Source organism: Gasterosteus aculeatus, chromosome 21 (assembly GCF_964276395.1).
Source record: "Gasterosteus aculeatus chromosome 21, fGasAcu3.hap1.1, whole genome shotgun sequence".
NCBI classification, from domain to species: Eukaryota; Metazoa; Chordata; class Actinopteri; order Perciformes; family Gasterosteidae; genus Gasterosteus; species Gasterosteus aculeatus.
In genome coordinates, this window is record NC_135708.1 from 8,636,410 (window position 1) to 8,659,583 (window position 23,174).

Below are 23,174 nucleotides of genomic sequence, written 5' to 3' on the forward strand. Positions count from 1 at the left end.
CTTACTCCAGATTTGCATCTGAGATTTATCATAGAACATGTGTTATCTTATAGTGATAGACAGGGAGAACGACAGACAGTTTTTGTATTTTATTTAATAAATAACTCAAACCGTATTGGGAGAGAACAAAGTATTAAAACAAAAGGCACTTTGAAAGAAATGGTGTAACGGCTTGTGTGTTGTACTTCGAAAGCGCTTGGTAGGTGAAAGCGAGGTGATTCACGTGACGTCCGAACCAATACTCCTGTCTGAGTCTTACAATCTCAAAGAAACATAAAAAATGTCACTGACAAATTTGACTCACACGAACAAGTTCTACAGTTCACGGAACAAGTTAACGTAAAACATGTTTTTGGCGTACTTGACGATCATACAGGAAAGGACCTGAGAGGGTTACTGCAGTTAACAAGCCCGACAATATTCATCAGTTCTTTGTGTCATTAATATACAATTGCTCACACTTTCTGAATTTTAACAAGTATTATACAGTTCCTTTGTGATAGTACATCAATAATTTGAATGATGATAATTGATATTAATCTTCATCCTATGTATTTACTCTTAGAATAGATAACAGTTCATAATAAGAGTGCAATAAAATGTGTCTCCAAGCTGCAGATCAAAACTACATTTACAACCGCTGTATAGTATCCTCTGATTCAACGTAATCGTCCAGTCCAAGTTATAATGTGACATTATTCAATACTTCCTTTTGCAGTTGTTATGTTTTCAGTCACACACACACGCACACACACACACACACACACACACACACACACACACACACACACACACACAGACTCTCTCACACTGACTGGCCTTATGTGCTACTATGGCTGACAGCTACACATTAAAGCTAAATCCCGTCTGACCACAGGATGTCAGTGCACAGAGAGGGACGAGCACACAGAGAAGCTGAGAGGTTCTTGCACATACATCCTATATACATAGTGTCCACATGGTGTTGCTCAAAACTAAAATATAAATCCTGTGCCCATAACAGTCTTCCAGCAGGAAAAAGACACCTTCATGTTATTTTTCTTTTTCCAAATAAGCAAATTAAAATATATACTCATACTGTACATCCCGAATAGAACAAATGCATATAAATTGTTAGTGTTAGTAAAAACGCATGATGCAGTGGCCGCATGGTGTGTTATACTGGTGAAGCATAAGAGGACATTACATAAATTCGACCACAGCCCCCCCCCCCCTCCAAACTTGATAGTAGAGTTCATTAAAAATTATGATGTCATCATTTTCCTTCGTATTTGGGATTGACCACCGTTGTGACAGCACTTTTGTAGATGGGATTTTCACCCTGGAGAGGAGAAACAAAAGTAAGAAATCACGTTATTACTCAGGACTAAAAATGCCATGTTTTTGTTAGAGGTTTTCTGACGCATTTATCAAATCACACAGAAAAACCAATGCAGCAAACAAACCGAACATCCTTCAGTTACTGTACAAGTTAATCATTTGGATCACCCTTAGCACACAGCCATGCTTTTGTGATGGATTACAAAATATGGGGAGGTACCAGTTTTTCATCGTATTTAAAACATCATTTATACTCTTAATAACCTCACACTAAAGTTTTGTGATCTTTTAGCTGTATCGATTGTCCGAGCACACTCATGCACGTATGTTTTACAACTTTTGAGGCAACATTTCTCTTATTACCACCTATTTGTGTTCTGAAAAGAAACGAAAAGAAAAGGTATCGACCGAGTGAAATCAAGACACACGTAGACAGCCCATGCAGGAACGTGACGTGGAAAGGAGAGGAAATACAAACTTAATGGGCATCAGCTTTACGTCCATATTGTGGGTTCTGGAACTGATTGACAGGACTCTTGTATATTGGGTTTTCTTGCTACAGGTGAAGAATTAGGTCAGAATAAAGTTCAACAGGGAAAACACAGGAAAAAAAGGAACACAAAATGGCTGTATGAAAGAAGAGAAGAGTCCGGTGACAATTATGAAAAGAGGGAATGTTGGTGATAAATCCGGTGTACACTTTATAATTAAAGACCCCTTTTATAGGAAGCCGTCATTGAAACAATGACAGATAAAGCCCATCATTTCGCTTCCATTCCTGGGATGAATGTTGAGTTCACCTGGGCACCTTTCTGATATGACATTTCTCCCTCTTACTGCCCTAACCTCCTAATACCTCTCTAATAAAGGCTTACACAATAAAACAAACAATGGTCCAATGGAGGTCTGAAGTTGCCATTGGTTGAGATTGATCCTGAACCTCAGTACTCTTTCCCATGCTTGCTGTCGCAGCAGATCATCACTGACACACCGCCTTCTCAGATATGGACATATACTAAATCATAAGCTAATAAATAAATAAAAAAGGGAAAAACTCAGACAAAGGTAATGTTTTCTACGATGGTGATATTGTGCTTTAAGTAGTCATATGGAATTCAATATTGTGTCACTGACGTAGGCACTCGATTATTTAGAGAAAATTAAAACGCTAAGACAAAAGAATAGTAGCTTGGTAACAGATACAAACTATTAAATAATCACAAGTAGATGAATGTGATCCAGACCTGTCTACATATGACTGCTAATCCAGTCAGTGCCTCATTGTCTTGTCAGGACACCGAGGTTACGCAGTTTCACCAACAGTCTCTCATTTCTCAACGTGTAGCCCAAAGACGGCCATGGTAATAAGCGACACCTGACGTGCACATCAGGAACATCTGCATCCTCAAACCCAAAAAGGCAGTTGTGACACAATCCCACCACTAGGTGGCAGCCTTTCACTGCAGATGAAGTTGTGCAGAACTCCACTCTTCTGTCATTGATGTTGGCTGATGATACTACAGTTCAGAGGAAACAGGGCAGGGGGAGGAGACATAGCCACTCCCCGGAAAAAATCCAGCTATGCTCAGAGTGCATAACATTCAATCCAGCTATGCTCAGAGTGCATAACATTCCCAAAAAAGTCCTCTCAGTTCCTGACATTTTTCTTTTTTCTTGAGCGACATTCAAAAGCAACACATTCAGTCTATTTCCACAGCTGTGAGACTGAAGAGAAGGGGAGCTAGACATTTTGTTATGATATCACCGAGTCTGCAAATCTCATCTGCTGCTAGAAACCCAGGCAGAGCAGCCAAACAACACCTGTTTCCCACATTTAAGGTTGTCGAACTGCCAAAATGTAGACGTTGAGAGATGAGACATTGATCCAAACACTTACTGTGTCCCATTTGGCGTTCATCTTCTCCTTCTCAAACTTGGCAAACTCTCGTCTGTCGTGGATGATCATCAGTAGCTTCCAGATGAGCAGCAGGGCTAAGCCAATCAGGACGATGCCGGCGACCACGCCCGCCACAATGGGGATGATGTCAGGGCCGGCGGGGCAGTCTGAAACAGCGGGCGCAGCAGTGTTTGGGTGGTTCGAACCAACAAGACCATGGGAACAGCACGCCCTCACACGGCTCAAAGTGAACAAACAAATCTCCCTGTTTCTGCAACCCAACAGGCTTAGCTTAGCTTCCTCTGCAACGGAAGCTTTCTACACCTGTTAAACCTGGTCCTCTGCTTACCCAGCATGTCCACCACATGGACCTCCTTCTCCGTGTTATTGTTGACGGCGTAGGTGTAGTAGAACCAGCAGTCGTTGGCGTCCCTCTCCTTGCAGTGCATCACGGGGTAGGAGGCGTCGTTGGGCTGGGGCAGCTTGTCTCTGTCCTTCACCTTGATCAGGTTGAAGTAGCTGCAGTCCCGCTCACACGTGTCCTTCTTCTCGCCCGTGCCAAACGCCCGGCACTGGACGCACTCTCTGGTGGGAGTGGGATGTTGTCGTTACTAATGAGCACTGAGGTTGGCCGTTTAAGGCTTGCGCAAATTTGAAGCTTGTTTAAGATCGAGATTTAAAAAGGAGCAACTTTTTACCGTGATTTCTCAGCAGAGACGCAGAGACAATGATAACCTCAGGAAATGTAAGTCACTCTGAATCTGCATACAGTATATAAAGTCTCCGTCAAAGGCTTGAACACAACTTCTTATTGAATTGAAAGAGAAGGTGTGTCTAAACCTTTGACTGCTACTATATACAGATTTACAGTACATAGTACATTATGTGTGTAATTCTGTTTTGGCAGAATCGTTGCAATCAGCCGATACAGGGGTTTAAAGTTCCCTCATTGGAGCATTAACACCAAAACTATCTCTATGGCTACTTACGGTTTGAAGCAAGAAAGAAAATATGTCTTATATATATTTTTATGTGAATTGAACCTTAGAATCCTAATCCGTCTGAATATTTTGAAGGATCATTTAAAAATGTTCCCAATGCACTAAAACGCCACGAGTAGTGGGCCGCTGTAACCATTCCACTGTTGTAGACTAGCTAGAGTGTAGCATGAAGTAATAGATGAGGGACATCTTCTGGGACTCACTTGTGTTCGGTGCAGACTCCTGGACAGGTAGGACATGTCTCACAGGTGGGACCCTGGAATTTGGGGTCGGTGCACTTGCAAGTGCCGCATTCGCACTCTCCTCTGCCGTTACAGATCTGCTTGTTGCTCGCCAAGCACGTGCTATTGTCTAGAGAACAATCACAAGCGTTTCCGGTCCACATGGGGTCACAGACACACACTCTGCACTCACAGTGTCCGTGCCCTGAGGGGGAAAAAAGAGGGGGAAAACCGAAAAGAGTACATCAGCTTTAACAAGCCCCTTTCCTCCCTGTAAACATGTCCGAGTGAATACACACCTCCGCACAGCTTGTTCCCAGAGCGGTCACAGTTGAAGTTGTCACACTCGCAGTGCTGGCCGCTGTACCTCTCCTCGGGGTTGTCTCTCTTCTTGCACTCGCACGTGCCGCACACACAGTCCCCATTGTTGCTGCAGATGTCCGTGCCATTGTCCTTGCGGCAGGTCCTGTCCATGTCCTCCGTGGCCACGTCGTTGCTGCTGCATTCACACTGTCGGCCCACACGGCCTTCATTGCACCTGAAGCGAGGGACAGGCGTGTAAGACGCAGTTTTATGTTTAGTGGGACACAGGTGGTGCCATAAAGGCAATGCAAATTTTCACAGGCTTACTTGCAGGCTCCACACTCGTAGGTCCCGTTACCAAAGTGGCACAGTGGGCTGTTCTTGACGCCATCCTTGTTGCACTCACACTCACAGATGAAGTTGAGGATGATCTCCACCTCCTCTGTAAAACCTAGGGGCTTTATCTTGATGTGCTCGGGCTTGCCTAGTTTCGGACAGCCCTTAGACGTCACACTGATGCTAAACATGACCTAGAAAGGAAGCAGGAGAAGGAAACTCAGACTCAGACAGCTGAAGGCTGAGATTGGCACCCGTCTGTGAAAATCTATAAAACAAAAATCTAACGAAGAAAACAACAACAAACAAACCTCAAGTACAGAAAGCAGCTCTTTTGTAAATCTTTTGTTTGTTTTTGAACTATCGGATCTCATAATTTAGGCCTGCCAGAAATAGCTGTCTGATTAGATTAGATTTGATGAAAGGATAGCAGGCTAAAGGCTGAACTTCATTTCAAAATATAAGCGTATCATGATATCGTGTGTTTCTTGCTTAGCTTCACGTGAATAAATGTGCTTCTCAGTTAACGTTGAGTGCTACGGAAAACAGCAAAGACAGTTGCATTATTAGGGAATATGGAACATTTACAACTTTTATTATATTTATTGTTTTTTAACAATACTTGCATAGCCAATATAATGGCAAAATGAATAAATAGAAACAAAACACTGCCTGTTTTTATGTCTTATAAGATTTGGAGCTGTGTGCTCTGCTGCTTCTCAAAACAGAGACTTAAACAAGATATATATGTTTCAAGTTAACTTTTAGGGTTACAAATTGTATTTGGCCAGTATAAGTGTCTGCTTAGGGTATTTTCTAAATTCACCGTGACATTTTCACTCTTAATATCCTGAAAGCTGTCGCAGTGAAATGCAACAGAAAGCAGCACTTACCTCATCTCCGATGGAGATGTTGGAGCACCTCCTTCCACTTTCGCCCTCGCTAACCACCCCGTTCTTACAGCGGGACGTGTACGCTATGGTCACTCCCTCTGGAAGCTTGCTGTTCTCCAGAATAACCTCGGACGAGAGAGACTGCCAAAAGATGAACACCAATGCTGGAATGTTATCTTGGAGCTTTGTTTTGACAGTGACATGAAGGATGAGCTGACACTAAATGGGAATGCATTAGGAAAATACTACGGAGATAGTTTGGATATATTGAAGGGGGGTTGTGTGAGGCACATGTCCATAGTCAGTGTATTACTTATGATAAAACAGCATGGTTTTTGTCAGCGGTGTCTGGCGGCGTCGAGAGCATAGGTGTAGCAAAGTACAGGCGTGAAATACTAGATACAATATAGCGCACACATGAACTGATGATGATTCTTCTGTGTGTCTTGAATATGATATGCTGCTACTTTGTGTCGCCTCCATCCTGGTTCTCCAAACTGGGGGACTTCGGACTGCTGTCCATTCTAGGTAATACTCTGACTAAGGATAAGCACCTCCTACTAAGTGTAAGTGTACTTACATTGTAAGCGTCTATAATAAGGTTGATTACGTTGCTTGAGTTGGCTGACAGAGTGCCCACAGCAGACTTGGGTATCAGATTTTTCAGCTCCTGAGGAAAGTTTCAAATATCATTAAGGTACTGTTAATCCTCAATAAAAAACAATAAATCAAAAAGCCTTTTGCAGATTCAGGCTGCAATACGTGACTGCATCTATTTACATCCAGAATTGGTTAGACCAGAAATGTACTGGTTTGACCAGTTAATTCCAGATTTACATTTATACAACATCGATTTCAACCCTGAAATGATGGAATTGTGACGGCTTTGAAGAACTCTGGCCACATAATGAAAGAACTTTAATCAAACTCAGATGGAACCAGGGTGAGCTGGCTAGAGAGGCAAAAGCATGCGCATGGAAATAAGTAGCGCTTTTATGGGGAGGCTACCATAACTCGCAGCAGAGATATCAACCCGGGTGGACATTTTTTCTCTTCTATCCACATAGGACACAGAAGGAATGAGGACCAGTATGCTCCAAAAGGAAACGGCACACAAAGTGAACAAGATTACCATGTAGCGAAAGGCACAGCCAGAAAGAAGAACTCACTTGGTAAACCGGCTGGAACTCCTCCGTCACTGCAAAAATAGTCTGTATGTTGTTGTCGCTCAGCTTCTGAACCAGGTGAGCGATAGAAGGATAGTCCTTAAAAACAAGATGGAAGAGAAAAGTGAGATTTACACTCTAACAAGCGGTCGTGTAGGTGCGAGTAGGACAGACCACTCCAAACAGAACGTCTTACGTAGTAGTGACTCATGGTGTACGCGTTGTTCTCCAGGTGACATTTCCCGTCATTGGGCAGAACGATGCCGCCCAGCTTGCCGTCGCCGGCGAAGTGGAAGCCGGCGTCGGTGGAGAACACGAGCAGACGGGTTACATTCCTCCAACCAATGTGATCCTGAGAGATGAGAAAGTAAACACTCAAACTAAGAGGTTTCGGCAACAGCGATAAATCCCCTTTGTAAAGAGAAAATGAGCGGGTCATAATATGGAACACAAACTTCTGATTATCACTGCATCCAAAAAATCTCCTTGTAAATTCAGAGGGCTCATTAAAAAGCTTTTCACACGTCGCCATGTGAGCGCATTTATTGGCGTTGTATCCCTCTGAGCGAATGTAGTAATTGTGGGAAAATCACCTTTGAATTGAGAATGAGAATGATTATTTCCAACGCTATTACCAAGGGTTAAGGAAAAACGGCTATTATGTTTTTTCTTCTTCTTTTGCTTACCCCACACACAGCCACCTGCATGATGGCATCAAACCCCCCCTCGGGGGAGTCCAGGTTGCCGGAGATGTGCTGCTGGCCCACCAGGTTGTTGAACTTCTTGCCGTCGCTGGTCAACTTCAGGACGTTCTTGTAGCTGAACGGGCTGGTGCAGTTCTGGTCACCTGTGCACGGGTTCAGCAGCTTGGCAGGGGTGGTGCTGATGTACGGCATGACTGTCTTCTCCACAAAGGAACCGAAACCTGAGAAAGACAGTTGGATTTAGAAAGTCCTGTGGAACAACACGTGTCGACAAGTGACTCAGCTAAAGGCTCAACGGGATGCTTGGTTTGAGACCAATTTGGGTGACCTGGTTTAAAAGGTAATGAGTTCAGAGGACGTCTATGAGCTGTGTTTACTTTCTTTGGTTTGTTTGTGCAGGTCACTTAAAGGCCATTCAACCTTGGGTGGCATTAATACCCCCACCTGAAAACACAACACCGTAAATCTACTTCCAATCGCCTTAAAATACTGTGGATCCACTCAGACAAAGCCCTTCGTTATTTTGCCGACATTTACATTTTACAATTACAAGAATGCCGAATGTGCTGTTAGAAGTTCTTGTTTGCAATATGCACAATTCATCTTGAAGTATCAGCTATTGACTGTGAAATATAGTGCGTAACGGGGCTGCAAAAGGCCGTGGCACCACAGTCACACAACCTCAAAAGTTAGTGAGGGTCGCTGATCGATTTTACAACGATATTGGTAAAAATTGGTAAATAGAATTTTATGGAAGAAGACGTCTAATTCGGTTTTATAATAAAAAAATATGGTAAAAATTCTAACATTCGTTTTTTGTGAATTTCTTGACTCCAAGATCATGTTTTATTAGAATAGTTGATTTTGTTTTGGGCAACAATTAACGGTTATTATTTTTCAACACCAAAAAGCAGACCAATTAAATAAATCCTCACCAATCCTGAAGTCAGAAGTGATCTTTGACATCTCCAACATTAAACTGGTTCCCAGGTTCTTGACATTTTCCAGATCGTCTTTCATGGAGTAGGACAGGTCCATCAAGTAGTAAAGGTCGATGGGATAATCTTCTGCCCGCTTGAACGTCAAGTTGAAAGACTGGGGCTCACCTACATAAAGTTACTGTTATTAAAAAACCCTGAAAAACGTTTGAATCCAAAAAAGGAAGACAAGAATAGCTTCAGAAAAAGATGCTTCATTGAAACGTATCCTCACCAGATCGGAGGGTGAGGCTGAGTTTTTGGGGCTGGATCTGAGTGATCTCCTCTGGCTTCAGCTTCTCTGCTCCCTTTTTGCGATGGGTCACCTTTTTGTTCTTCAGGATCTTCTGTTTACCGTGTGGGTTCTCAATCATCTCATCATCACAGCCCCTTTTTATCAGAGAATGCATCTCGTCACAGCGGGTCGACACAGTCTCGCCCTGTTTCAGGAAGTTCTGGGAGCAGAAGCACAGGGAGAGTTCAGGGGAACATCCATTTAATCAGGAAATGTACTATGCAGTCCATGAAAGCTCTGGTTGTTTCCAAAAATCTTGTATCCATCAATGACTGCAGATCTATGGGCTCACATTGGTCTAGTTCTGAAAGGATATCAACTGTGGCATCAGTTTATCAGTTTAACTATCCATTGAGCGAAATACTTATATATAATAATCCTCATTTTTGATGTCCAACTTTTTGTTTTATTTTTTATTAAGGACCACTGTGCAGCATTTGAGGGATCTATTGGCAGGAATGGAATCTAATATATCTGGGTATAATCACCTGAAAATAAAAATAAAAAACAAGAATGTTTTTATTACCTCTGTTGGCATGAGAAGTTTATATCTAGATACAGAGCAGGTCATGTTAACGGAGCCAGCTGCCATATTTCTAAAGTAGCCCAGAATGGAAAAACCAAACACTGGCTCTAGATTTGTGTTTTCAGGTTTTCATGGTGGCCACCGCTCTCTTCTCTTGACTTGCAGACAAAGTTTCAGTTACATGTAATCTGCTAAACTCACAAAATCCAACCTGCTGGCCATTATAAATATGAGGAAATTTCTGATAAATCTCCCTTGTACGTGAATTTGATATCTATATGTTGCTGGTTTTGATTGACCACCTGTCCCAAAAATCCAGAGATATTCAATTTAGTTAATCATTAATCAAAGGAACATCGAATAATTTCCATGGAAATTTAAAATGTTTGAAAATGACATACTAGCCGGTGCATTTTCAGTTAGCTGAACATTTTCAACTTTTTGGCTAGTTGAAAAATAAATAGCTTCCAGGCTGTAAATCAGACAAAACCATGAACTGAGTAAGAATCATGTCTGGCTCAAAGAAACGGTGATGGCTGCAGTATTTTCTTATATAACATAGGCTGATATAGCAATAATCAATGACTTTACCAAATGATCCCAAGCGATCGTCCGCTGCAGCCTGACATCAGGCCCTAAGTGCCTAATGGCATTGTAACAGCATTGTAACATCATTTCTCAGCAGGCACTATAGCTGACAGCTTCGATTCACGTACCGGATCTTTACACCAGCCACATTTGGCCCCCGCCTGGATGCACTCCCCGCAATACTTTGCATTGGCGTTGATGCACTCGTTCCCCTCTGCATGGAAAACAAAGAGAGGAGGTGGCAGAGTCAGAGGGAGCGGGGTCATAGCACAGGCCCTGCAGAGTAAGCAGCCTGCTAAGCCCCCTTCCTAGCTTACACATCAGTTGGTCTGGAAAACTGTGTGGTTGCGGTAATTGGAGACATTTCGTCTTTTCCATCACACTCCTCAATGATGATCGCTTGTCAGGGACATCATTGGGTTAAAGGAGAGGTAGTCATCACTGTGAACTGTACATTTACCAACCACGCTGGCAGCAGCAGAGTGGTATCATCAGTGCAGGATGGAAGCCGATCTTACCTTTCTGAGCATCACCGCAACTAAGAGCTCCGAGCAATGTGGCAATCAAGAGCAGCTTCAGGTCCATCTGCAAACACACACGAGGAAAAGGAGTCTTCAAACGTGTCGTGGTCTCGTCAAAGAGCTGCCGTTGTTTTGATAAACAATTTGTTATTTGTGAGAATCTCGGCTGCTGTGCTTCCAGGCCAACTCGTAATTTCCTGGACAAAGAGGATCCAGAGCAGCGGGAGATGACGGACGTGTAAATGGTCATCGCGGATAATGAAGCATTGGGAAGTGGGGGCGCGGATGTTCTCGGTCGGTGGAAGGGTAACAGGCGGCTAATTAAATTCAGTCCACTTTCACATACAAACATGTCGGCCACAGTGTGCGTACAGACAGGGTTACATACTCGCCCCTGGACTGCTGCCTCCTTTTCCTAACAACCCCTTTCACTGTAAATCGAATCAGTTCCCTTGAGTCGCCCCCTTTCTGGTGGTGTATATTGATTCTTTTTCTGGGAGCGGGGCGCTTTGGTCAGCCATATCGATGCATCTTGTCCTCCTCTAATGAAAACGTATGACTCAGTGAGGATAAGTGAGATGAAGAACCTTTTCTCTGCACAAAATCAGCTGATTTGTGAGCAGCCCACAGCCACGCTAGCAGCTCTTAACAATGGCAGTGCTTAGAGCCAAATGCATTCAATGACAATGCCAACGTGCGCATGTTTAGCAGCTATAATATCATGTTCACCATCTTAGTATTAGCATGCTAATGCTATTTTCTAATTATCATTACCACAAATCACAACTGCAGCTAAATTAATGTATGTATCAATCCATCAAATATTTGGGAAGATATATGATGGACAGGTGGCGCTGTGTATGGTAGCTCCTGTCATTAGTGAATGAATGGATGTGAATGGTTAAATGACGACATGAAGTGTTAAAGTGCTTTGAGTGGTCGGAAGACTAGAAAAGCGCTATACAAGTACAGTCCATTTACCATATATCTCTTTGGACCAAAATGGCTGACCAACCAACGGATTATAAGTCAGTACGCCGTCTATGGTGGCGCTAGAGCAAAGGTACGGAATTCACAAAAGTTCTTAGGATTCATCCTCTGGGGACCATGAATGTCAGTAAATCATTTCGTTGTCCTAAAGGCCAATCGACCGACTGCTGGCATGCAGAAAGACTGCCAGAGGAGACTTCCTCAAGTTTGAGGTTACAGCCTTTTCAGATATCAATAGTCCTGAGCACAGAGCTGAGGTAATATTTACAGTCTGCAATGTGAAACCTCTTTCACACATGCACTAAAACCCAAGGCTTATCTTTGCGTGGCCCAGAGGAGCCGTAATCGAGACTGCACATGTCCAAATAACTTAGATCGGACATTAAACAGACCTTACGCTGAAGGTCTGACCGAATCAGGGTAGGTCATTGTCTCATGGACCTTTCTATCACGCGGCTAACGGGAAATTGAGGTAAACAAACATCTGAGGGCGAAAAGGAAGGGTCAACACATTATCAGACACATTTAAAGCAAAAAAGGAATGGCAAGAAACCCGGCTGTATATACGACCCGAACCGGAACCAGTTACAGCATGGCAAGGCCGCTGGTAATGCACCGATACCGATCTCAGATATTAGGCCAGGATATCGACTTAAAGTCCCATTTCGGTGGTGATAGGACCAATCTACTCAATCTAATTCTATGTTTCCATTCTATATAAAGTACATTATAGTGCAGCTTTGACCAATTTGTTTCTGCATTCCAAAGGTTTACACTCACATTTTAATTGTAGAAGATTTATTTTTCTTTTGTAAACTGTATCAGCCTCGGGACAGAAAAGGCCTCTACGGAGGGTCCCTTGTTCCTGCGTTACGTCTATTGAGTCTATTGAGAATGCATCTGAAAGGGATAAACCCTGTTGTGTACTTCATTCGTGAAAGGGAAACTCTAGACAAAGTCCCCAGTTCACCATTATTATAAGATTAAATAAGATTTAGTTTAGCCACCGACAGGCTTTGGGGATTCTCGCCACCTCTTATTGGCCGCTCTATTAGGCGACAGCTGGAAAGCCTCCTGCAGAGAGAAACACAATCAATGGCAGGGTGTTGTGTGGAGAGGCACCGGCAAGGGATCAGCATGGTCCAAATTGAATTAACATGTAGAATGTACAACCGACATCCCGCTCGACCAAAGATCACAAACAATCCTCTCAGTTACTTACATCTACCACACTGGATAGTGAAGCAAGAGGTTCAGATTAGAGCAATACAGCAACCTTACTTTTTTCTTTTTTGTTGCTGGCTGTGCATAGAGGCTATATTAAAAGACTGCATTCTCTTAGACTGTGGTCGAGGAAGCTCTGACGTTCAGTGTGAGCGGTGTTGAGTGATGCATTCCTGAGTGTGTGTGTGTGTGTGTGTGTGTGTCCGTTTATATAGACACAGAGGGGCAGACGGCCTGTCTACAGCCCCCCAGATTAGATCAACCGGCTTGCTGTGTGTGTGTGTGTGTGTGTGTGTGAGTAATTTTGTGTTTCCATGTGAGATAAATACCACATTTAACCTTTTTTCTGCCTCCAAGACTACACCATACTGAAGCCAATCGATCCATGTGCAGCCGTTTGTGATGTATGGGAACTGATTTCAGTGAAAGTTAAGGATGAAATGAAGGAACTGACGTTAACATTCCTCTTATAACAAAACCACACTCAGATATTTTCTTTTCTCTCCTGCCAGTGTTTTGACTTCAGCTCAGGACTTATTCAAATGCGAATAATATCCAAAAAAACGTAACCGTGTTGTCTCGACCTTGTGAAGCTTAGCAGCCGAAAGAGAGAATGTTCAGTGAAAAGAGGACAGTCAAGCTCAGATGTCAGACATTGTAAATTTCAATGTGGTTTAGGTTAACTTTTGTGTTTGAGAAGCAAAAAAAAGCAGAATAAAGATAGAAAAAGACATCATACATTGGTATCTATTTGCCAACCATACTACAGTTTTGATTTCTTTGAACTTTCTGTATTCCTGGTTTCCAGAGGATAGATCCCCACTTTGACTTTGGACAGCCTTTTCCTGTAGGACAACCAGAAGGTTGACAGTTTTGTTGTGAGCATTTCGCCGTCGCCGTGGTGCACAGATTAACATGCTGACATTAGCATTTAGGTCAAAGCAATGGGGTGTGCCTCGGTCCAGCATTACAAAGCCACTTCTGTTTCTGAGCTTTGAATGTATTCTTTGTGACCTTAATGTAACTCGAGACTTGAGCCTTTACATGAAACCACATTATTTGAATATAGTGTGGAGATCCAGGATAGTTTGCGCTAAAAAACTTAAACAAGCAGATTCAGCACGGAAGTAAAACCGGAAGTAAAAAAGTTTTACCATCCTACGAGATACTACTCGACCAATCAAGTCTTTGCATTGCAGGCAGGACGATATTGTCTCAATACTGCAGACAGACGAGAGAGGTAGCGCCAAATTACAAATAAAAAAAACGGTGGGAAGAAAAAGAAAGAAGGCGAAATTTGAGAAAAAGACGAGTGAGACGGAGAAAGCGAGAGAAAGGGACGGGTGAGACATATGAGGAACAAATTGCGCCCTCCAAAAGAGAAGGAGGACAGCGAAAGTAGAGCATTTGATCCACAATGGACGGAATGCTGATACAACTTAACCCTCTTTAATCACACTAAGTAGCCACATTATGACTTATGTTGCATTTTTAACCCATGTTCTTTTTACGTTTTACCCTGGGACACAGCCAGGTTTCAAACTGCCAACCTTGCGGTTCCCAGCGCTCCCTCTCTATGCGCCTCCGTCACACTCTTCACATTTTAGTTGAATACCCCTGCCCTACTTGCTTAGTTGAGAATCTATTGAGTAGCACTCCCTGGGAGCAGCCTTAAACTGAAGCTCCGGAAAGTTCCAGTTTGAACAAGCAAGATAACGCCAAGAAAACATTATCTTGTAACATTGAGTGACGCCATGCATCAAGTTTAATTAATGAGCTTTGACGAAGTGCACAGCTCTGAGGAGTCCCCCTGCATCAACAACTTGAATACTTTGGCAGTGGCACAGATGCGAATGGCTTATATTCAGAAGGGGAGGATAGTGACTATTAGTAAGAATTGGAATTGGAATTAGAATTGCCTGGTGCTCAGAAGCATTTGTCACTGGGGTAGTAGCATGGAAGTAAATTCCACACAGTTTCGTTATTCTCTCAGTTTATGCATCTCACAGGCTCACACGGCCACATTTTTACTCCTCAACGCCTGTCCGGATGTCCCCCACACCTGAGCTGTGACTAACGGCATCCCAGTGTTTTACAACCCTATCAGTTGGCAGGAGACGGTGATGCATCGCAGACACCACGGTGCACAACTAAAAAAGGGGGCCCGAGCTTCTTGTGCATTCCTAAGGGACTGCAGCGGCGCTACTGTCCCCCTGGGGAAAGGTGAGCTGTGAGACCCGAGGAAGGGATGCTGGTTTGGTACACAACCCGGCACCTTTCCCCAGTTCCCTCAAGAAGGGTGCGAAGAAACCAGCTTATTTGTACGGTGGCTCAGAAGTGCAAAACACAACGGCAAATAGGACAGCACAACAGCAAACAGGAAAACACAACGTTAAATAGGAAACACAACAACATTAACTTCTTACGGAAAGGGTAGGGCCTTATAGCAGATAGCAGAGGACGGACCCTTCTGGTTGGACAGAAGGACTGTCTGTCTTTTAACCCTCTTAATCCGAAGCCTTTCGCCGGCGACGGAAAGTGACATGGAGGATTAAAATTACCGTGACTCCTTAACTATTTGCACAATCGGCTTCTGAAAGCTGAGAAATGGCGCTTTCTAGATATTATGGCAATTAATAAATCAGTGGCGGGACTGAGAGCCTGTGATGAGGGGGGGGAGTGAGCGCAGCAGGAAGTCACGGAGAGATGGCGATGTTTTACGAGTGTCTTAAAAGTGTCCTACTAGTGTTTCACCATTGTTTTACCGGTGTTTTGTTGTTCAATTATATTTAGGTGTGCGGACGCTACGGCCGACACGGCTCGGGGACCGGAGTCCGATTCTTTGGCGTGAGGAGTTGGATATGTGGCGGGAGTGCGTGACAAGAGACCAAAATGTGTGACTGTCTCGCTCAGGCGTGAAACTTGAGAGCCCTGTATCATTTCCTGTTAGAAGACAGTCAGTCCGTCTGTCTGTCCAATCAGAAGGGTCCGTACTCTGTTATAAGGCCCTACCCTTTCCATAAGAAGTTAATTTCGTTGTGCTTTCCTATTCGCGTTGTGCTTTCCTATTTGCCGTTGTGTTTTGCACTTCAGAGCCGCCGTATATTTGACCCTAACAAAGCCGTGGCTATACAAAGTGATTGAAATTCCTTTAAATTAAGCTTTATTTGCGAGTGCTTAAAAGTTGCAGGCACCGCCATGAATCATGGGCGGCGGAGTCAGGAAGCTTGGCACGCCGACTGCGACAGTAAAGGAGCTGGCGCCCCAAAGGGACAGCGCTCTTTGTAGGAGAGCAACTGTTCTTCTACGGCTGTGAAAAGAAGGAATGGAAAAGAAGGAAAAACAGGAAAGGGCGGTGCGCCGCTCGGAGGGGGAGAGGGTTTGCTTCAAGTCCAAAGGAGAGGAACCCGCAGACCTGTCTCGCCTCAACTTTGGCCCTCCTTCATTTGGAGTGTCAGTCCGCCTGTTCTGGCCGAACACATCTGTCCAAACAAAGACATCTGTGTAGCTAAATCATCTTCAAGGATCTTGATCTAGTTATTATTTCATTAAACAATTGCAAGTTGAATTGATTTACTCCTCAGTCGGCATCCTATCCTCTCTCTTTCTCTGCCTCGTTTCCTTCCTTTTCTCCCTGTATCGGCCTCTCTCCTTCAACCCACCACACCACACAAGTGCCCCCCTCCCCTCTGCCAACTTCACGTACCATTCAAAACCAGCGCAGAGCATGGAAGGAGTCTGAAGCTCTGAGACGTACAAGCCACACGACAAAGCTGAATGAGAATACCAAACAGTGTCCGTCTGTGTCTCTGACCAACCCCCCTCCCCTTCAAACCCCACCTCCATCCGGAGGAAACCTCTCATAGCGGACAAAATCAATGAATCAGGCTGCCCTCCGAGACCATGACAGAGTGTCTGATCCTTTAAAGTGTTCCCACTCACCAACGCCTCTTTGCCAAAAGGGGCCTCCGTGTGCTAAATAATACTAATGAGGCTCATGTTGAGGTATTTGGGCTCTTCTTTGCCTCAAGGACATTGATATGGGCGGACATGATATATCCAAGTGTGCTTTTTCCGCATTAGAAAAAGCTGGAGAGAAGTACTCCAGGTGACCTGGGACCAAGGCACAGAAATGAGAAAACCCATCATCATAGTTTCCAACAATCCAGCTATTCAAAAATAGAAGGTTGATAGCTAATATTAAAACCACAATGTTGAACAGCTGGAGGGGGAAGTTTACATAACGTCTTATTCAATCAGCCACTCCTTTATGTTTCGACAAAAAGAAACATAGACGTGTGTTGAAGCGGAAGCTTCAAGTCATTTCGAGTATAAGCTCGATGAGGGTTACAAAAGTTTGTAAAAATAGCTAACCACAATATCAGCGCTTATGGGACGGTGTGGATATTCTATGTCGTATGTATGTTAGAACATGGTGTAACAGAAGCAAGTAGAAAGAGTCAAAGGCAAAAAAAATAACTTCAGTAATGTCTACGACAAGTTTGCGTATAAAGGAACCGTGGTGCAGAAGTACCACGGTGGAGAAAAGCAGAGCAAGCCGTTCGATAAAAGGTGGATCAGTGCATCAACCAAAAGGCGAGCGGGGACACATCCCCTCCACGGCACAATTACACAAAGCACTTTGTAGCCTACGGCGGCAAATCCCTGGAGGGTGTTTAATGTCTTTTGTGATCTGATTTTGAAAAGCTGCAGTTTAATTCTTAATTTGGTGGAACGTCAGTGTAGTGAGCGATCGCTCAATTATTATCTCAAACAATGCTGTAGCCGAGTGACAAGGTATTACAAGTTGTCTGGCTGTTTTTATTCTCAATCAAATATTTGAAAGCAGTTTCCAAAATGGTTCTGCAGGGGCCCTGTGATCCTCCACTCTGTAGTAGTTCTGCAGAACAATAGTGGCTGCAGCCTCACAAGGAGCTCAACAGACAGCGTGTTGCTGCGCTTTGAGATTCTGCTCACACAAAACAAGGAGCCACACACATTGGCTCCAAGCCTGCCAACATTCCCCTTGTATGTAGGAGGCTAAAGATACACCTCTGGATGGCGGGGAGAGGGGTGGATATACTGCCTTGAAAGGACATTCTGACTATTCCAGTCAGAAAACACATATAAAAAACACATATGTACAGAATCGGGGGGGGGGGGGGGGGGGTTCTCATGTCATTACAGCACGTCCTCCCACCGCAGTCGAGTAGAAACATTTGAGGCCAGAACCGTGACCTTTGTAGGAGAGGGGTGTGGTCCACAAATTCGCGGCCCCATCACCGTGTTGAAAATAGCTGTGCAGCGTTAACAAGTTATTTCGGACTCAGCCCGCCCTGCCTCTGCGACACTCCCAAAAGGTGGTGCTTTGAATCAACCGAATCACAAAAACTATTCTGCCCCGACCCATGGGAGAGGCGGTGGAACCAAGAACATAAATGGATACATAAATGTGAGCTTGTGTCGTGAGATGATGGCGGAGAAGCTTTTGCCAGATTCAATATTTTTGTTGAAAACCATCTGTTGGACTATTCTTGTCTATGAGCCCTCGTTTCAGGGGGTGCTCTCGGAGGGGGGTTGCCAGGCTCTGATAATGCAAACCAAAAGAGCTCCGGCTGTGGGAGTTGTACAGTAAGCCTCCCCAAACGCCCCCATCTCTGCTGAGTCGGCCCTTCCTTTGCTGAAACACAGGAAGCTGGGCTGGGATCGCACAGGAAGCCTGTACCGTGGTGCCTGGCAGACAGCCACATCTCCCTGTTGAAGCCATAAAGATGACATATTTTTGCTTTAAATTGGGAGGATAGGGGAGAGAGAGAGATGGGGGGCAGGCTGGATCGTTACAAACAGTTACGAAAATCCTGTGCCAAAACGGCAGCATTGTGTTTGTGGATCCGGCGTGTCTGCTAAGCCACCGCTGTGATCTAAGCTCTGTGGAAAGCTAAACAAGACTGGAAAGTGTTCCACACGCAATGCGAGCAACACCGCCAAAAGGGCCCTCTCTGTAAAAGTAATAAACAGCTGTCACAGATGTTGATCCTATGTTTGTACATTGGCGCAAAAACTCAGAGAAGTCATTTAGATACTCAGCAGTGGTCCGCGGGAGCAGGGTAAATATTTACAGCAGCGAGGTGATTCTTCAACAGCGGTGGGTGGGGTAGGAAGGGCCGGGGGGGGGGGGGACTAGGAGCGATAGCTCCTCTCCAGGGCTCATGGTCTCTACGGCTGGTGCAGGATGACACCAGGTCGTACATGCACATGTCCCTTTCATGTCACGCTAGTTTTGCTGGCAAAGTATTCGAAATGAGGAGGCCATGATCCAAAGTTAATGAAGGGATTATTTCACGGCGATCCACCTCTGTGTCTGTGGGAACTGTGAGCAAGTAGCAGCACAGAAGCGGTCCAACAGAAGCTGAGAAGTCATAAAGACAAAAAAAAGCTTTTTCCTCTACGGAGACAGATATGTCAGAGTTTTTCTTATCCTGGGTTTGAACCCCGCAGCGGGGCCGGGTGCGGAGACCTCTGGAGTCTCCCCGCTGAGGCCCTATATTACGCACAAAAACTGGCACCTTAATAGCCCTCAGATGTCTTTTATTAGGCCCCAGACTTTGACACTTGAACTGCCGGGCCTCCGCTTCCCGCAGAGTGAAAGCTGCGGAGCAACAAAACAATAGTGTGCAGCAGAGGACTGTCCGTCTGATTCTGGAAGGGGCCGCTGGCTGAACACCACGTTCTCAGGAGAGAACCTTCAAACAAAGACTCTGAGCTGGAACCGCTGGCGTGTTATCTCTGGTTCAGTCAGAACGATGCGCTCTTATTATAGAGCTACATATCAGATTTAAAACAGAAATATTATCAAAGTCCAACGGGCGGCTTTGAGGAAGCCACAGTGCTGTGATGTGTTTCTGTCTGTGGACAACAATGCAGTCATATGTATCAACTTATATAAGGAAACTCCTGTATTAAACATTCAAAAATTATATCATTTTAATATGCTAGGGATGGGGATTGTTGATTTTTGCTCAATATCAATCTTGTATCTTAACATATCAAGAAAAACAACTAAATGGGTTTTCTTAGCTGAAAAATAATTGGTAAATGAGTTGTACATGAAAAGTTGTATCCTGCTAATAAATACATGGTAAACATATCAACTGCTCATGCTGTAAAAGGTTGCCATCATTAACAGGTGATGTCCGGTACTATTTGGAAAGAAAATATTAACTGTTGCAGCAGGAATGTTTGATGGTGCCATTAAAATGTGAGTTTCAGCAGTGAAACCAAAGTACTCTAATTCCTTATTTTGAGCATAAAAACCCTGACTATGTTTACCAAATGTCCGTCATTTACCAAAAGAAGACAAAGTTCTGATATGTGAACTCAGTTATGTGACTGATTGTAAGAACATTTTGTAATTAGGAAAATGGGTGTGGGGTTTAAGAGTGGGTCCCCTCTGCTTTTAATTTCTAGTCACACGTCTCTACTGTCTTCCATCTAATAAAAGGCAGAAATGCACCAAAAACCATTAAGGAGTGTATTCAACAAGCCAGTTTTCCATCCCAGTATAATTACCTTTTCTCTGACTATACAGCCATGTTGTTGGAAGGGTGAAAACAAGCCAGCACTCATGTTAGTAAGTAGACACATTTCTAAACAAAAAACTCTTTTGTATCCCTCAGCTACGTCGTTTCTGTGAATGAAAGGCACATAAAAAGTCGCTTTTTCCGACTCCCTGACCCCCTCAGTTAAAGCTCCACACAGTGAAAACACAACGACTGACGTTTGGGCCCGCAAAAGAGTCTGCGACTGTTTACTACCAACACGCCGTGTTTAGCCCCCTTTGCTCTGCGCCTGTTGGCAGGCGGGTCAATTTTAACCATGCCATTCCTCACCGGAGTCTCACAGGCTGTTTTTAGAACGCAGACCACCCCCCGCACACACACCACTGAACCCGATGTGGAGGGGAAGAGCGGATGGAGACACTAAAAGGCAGCTCTGGAGGTCAGAAACCAAAAACCAACAGTACAACACACCCCGCAATCTATCTCCAAAAATGGATCAACCTGTGGCAAAGATTCTGTTCAGAAGCATAAAAGAGAACAGAAGCAGCTAAAAGAAGTTATCATGTTCCACAGAAAATACACAAGTGTCTTCAATTCAGTTTTAAAACAAGTGACCATATGGTTTAGGGAAAAAAAAACACACCCCAGAATGAAGCAATGCACAGGCTTGTGTGCTGTGGTTCATGTGATCAGCCTCACAAATCAGACAGAACGGCTCTTCTGGGATCCTCAGTGGGGGCCAGTGAGCGTGCACGTGCTGGAGGTAAATGGCTGTAGCAGACCATTATTTGTGCCACTTTGCGTTTTCTGAGCATAACCCCCCCTCCTTCTGTGGCAGAGCACAATTGAACAGTTCATCACTTCTGTCCCCACAGGGCCACCGCAACGCGACACAAACACAAAGTGCATATTCATCACCTGCGTCTCGAGGGGACGACTCTGTACACGGGGTGTACGTCACTCACATGCACACTGGCAACACACACACACGTGTGAGAAACGTCACATGTCCAGAAGGAAGGGCCTCTGTGTGCACAAAGTGACTTCATAAATCAGGTGGGAGCCGGTAGCTGCTCCCTCGGGGGAACGGGTGGGGGTCACATCCATTCAGCTGGTAGCCACCGCCTCTGTCTTTCAACTACACCCCCCCACCCACTCCTCCTCAATTAGCCGTCCTCACCCCACTCCCTCCCTACCCTCCCCTTGGCCTTCCATATCTCCTTCTGACATCCTCTCCTTGCCTCCCATCCTTCCTGCCTCCATTTCACTGATTAAACCGATGCCTCGACTGCTCTAAACGCGTCCTCCTCCTCTTCCTCCTCGTCTACTGCCTCTGATGAAATGAAGGGGGGACAATGAAGGGGGGCTCCTGTCCTTCATGTTAATAACAAGCATCGGGCCCCGCATGTTCTGTCCCGAAGATAGTGTATTTTCTGATGTCTTCCAGTCCTCACCCTCATGTCCACCCTAACAGCTGTGCTTCCGGTTTTCTCCAGAAGGGTTCAGGATGTGATTCAATCTGTCTGGGAACTTAAAGTCCCCCCCTTATGTGAGATGACTTGTTGAACCTGCAGCCCTTTCATATTTAGTGTGAACATGCAGCCTGTCGCTCACAACATCCACAGCAGCACAGCAGTTTATTTTCAGAATTGCAAAGCTACAATAACATATTGCACACAGAATACAGAATTTGATCTAGCGCCCTTTAACAGTGATCCATTCAACCACCAACTCATACAGGAACATTAAGATGTTACAGGTGACAGAGCTAACGTTACAAAAGTATCACACATAACAGTTGTGTTTAATTTGACGTACAAACAACACATCCTTTACCTCGGCACTTTGCTGTTATTGTCCTCCAGCTCCAAATGATGATCCGCTGCAGCACGGACACTCTCTGGGTTGTTGGCACCGGGGGGGCACTTTCTCCTCCGAAAGAGTCACGGTAGCTGGCCCCTGCTACTCATTCCCCCCTCGGCTTCCCTCCGCACAGAAAAATAGGTTTCCGGTTTCTATTAGAACCAAATGCAGGAGCAGTTTGGACGCCGGGGGAAGGAAACTAGATCCTAACAGTGCCCGTGCGGACCTCTTCTCCTCGGTCTAAATCAGGGCAGAGAGGAGAGCACCGCGTCTCCTGAGCGGCAGCGCGTGGTGTGACACCAACCTGTTCCGGTCCTGACCGTCAGAATAAAACTGGTACAAACATGAGAAAAAAAGATTTATAATTTTGGTAGATACATTATGCATAATTTAACTACAAATGTAGCGTAATGACTGTAGATATAAATAATGTGTGTTAATATAGCTACTGTTCTCATATTAACCATTCAAATTGTTTTGATAATTAGAATCAGAAACATTGATTTGCCATGTGTGTTGGACATACGACGAAATTGTCATGGTGGTGATCATGGTGAAAAAATACTCTATTTACTCTATAGTATTTACCGCTGAAATAAAAAATAAAAACCAAAGGAGCAAAAGGAATCATCCAGAGAAAGCACGTACGAACACACACACACACACACACACACACACACACACACACACACACACACACACACACACTGTATAAAGATTTTTCCAGCGTATAACATATCAAGTTATTTTATTCTGAAGGAACATAATAAGCCTTTCCTGGTTTAATTTT

General features: G+C 44.4%; 1 protein-coding gene across 2 annotated transcripts; it reads right to left on the bottom strand.

Moving 5' to 3' along the window:
• Positions 1–74: 74 nt before the first annotated feature.
• Positions 75–22,679, bottom strand: itgb1a (integrin, beta 1a). 2 transcript variants are annotated; one of them, XM_040166898.2, is made up of 17 exons: positions 22,358–22,679; positions 10,746–10,812; positions 10,356–10,441; positions 9,054–9,273; positions 8,777–8,947; positions 7,824–8,062; positions 7,334–7,489; positions 7,141–7,236; positions 6,552–6,641; positions 5,972–6,112; positions 5,070–5,272; positions 4,739–4,977; positions 4,422–4,644; positions 3,567–3,802; positions 3,218–3,384; positions 1,799–1,876; positions 75–1,321 (listed from the first exon to the last, which is right to left on the bottom strand). In XM_040166898.2, exons 2-16 carry the CDS (start codon positions 10,810–10,812, stop codon positions 1,799–1,801), a joined length of 2,412 nt encoding a protein of 803 aa, XP_040022832.2. In that variant the 5' UTR covers positions 22,358–22,679; the 3' UTR covers positions 75–1,321. The 2 variants fall into 2 exon arrangements, with proteins under 2 accessions (XP_040022832.2, XP_040022833.2); XM_040166899.2 differs by lacking the exon at positions 1,799–1,876.
• Between the last annotated feature and the right edge of the window lie 495 nt (positions 22,680–23,174).

Excerpts from the sequence above, each read along its gene's own strand:
- itgb1a (XM_040166898.2), bottom strand. The coding sequence starts at position 10,812 with ATGGACCTGAAGCTGCTCTTGATTGCCACATTGCTCGGAGCTCTTAGT. Across the intron at positions 7,490-7,823 it reads TGCAGGTGGCTGTGTGTGGG|GATCACATTGGTTGGAGGAA; the intron begins GTAAGCAAAAGA and ends CTCATCTCTCAG. Across the intron at positions 4,645-4,738 it reads TGGGAACAAGCTGTGCGGAG|GGCACGGACACTGTGAGTGC; the intron begins GTGTGTATTCAC and ends TTTCCCCCTCAG.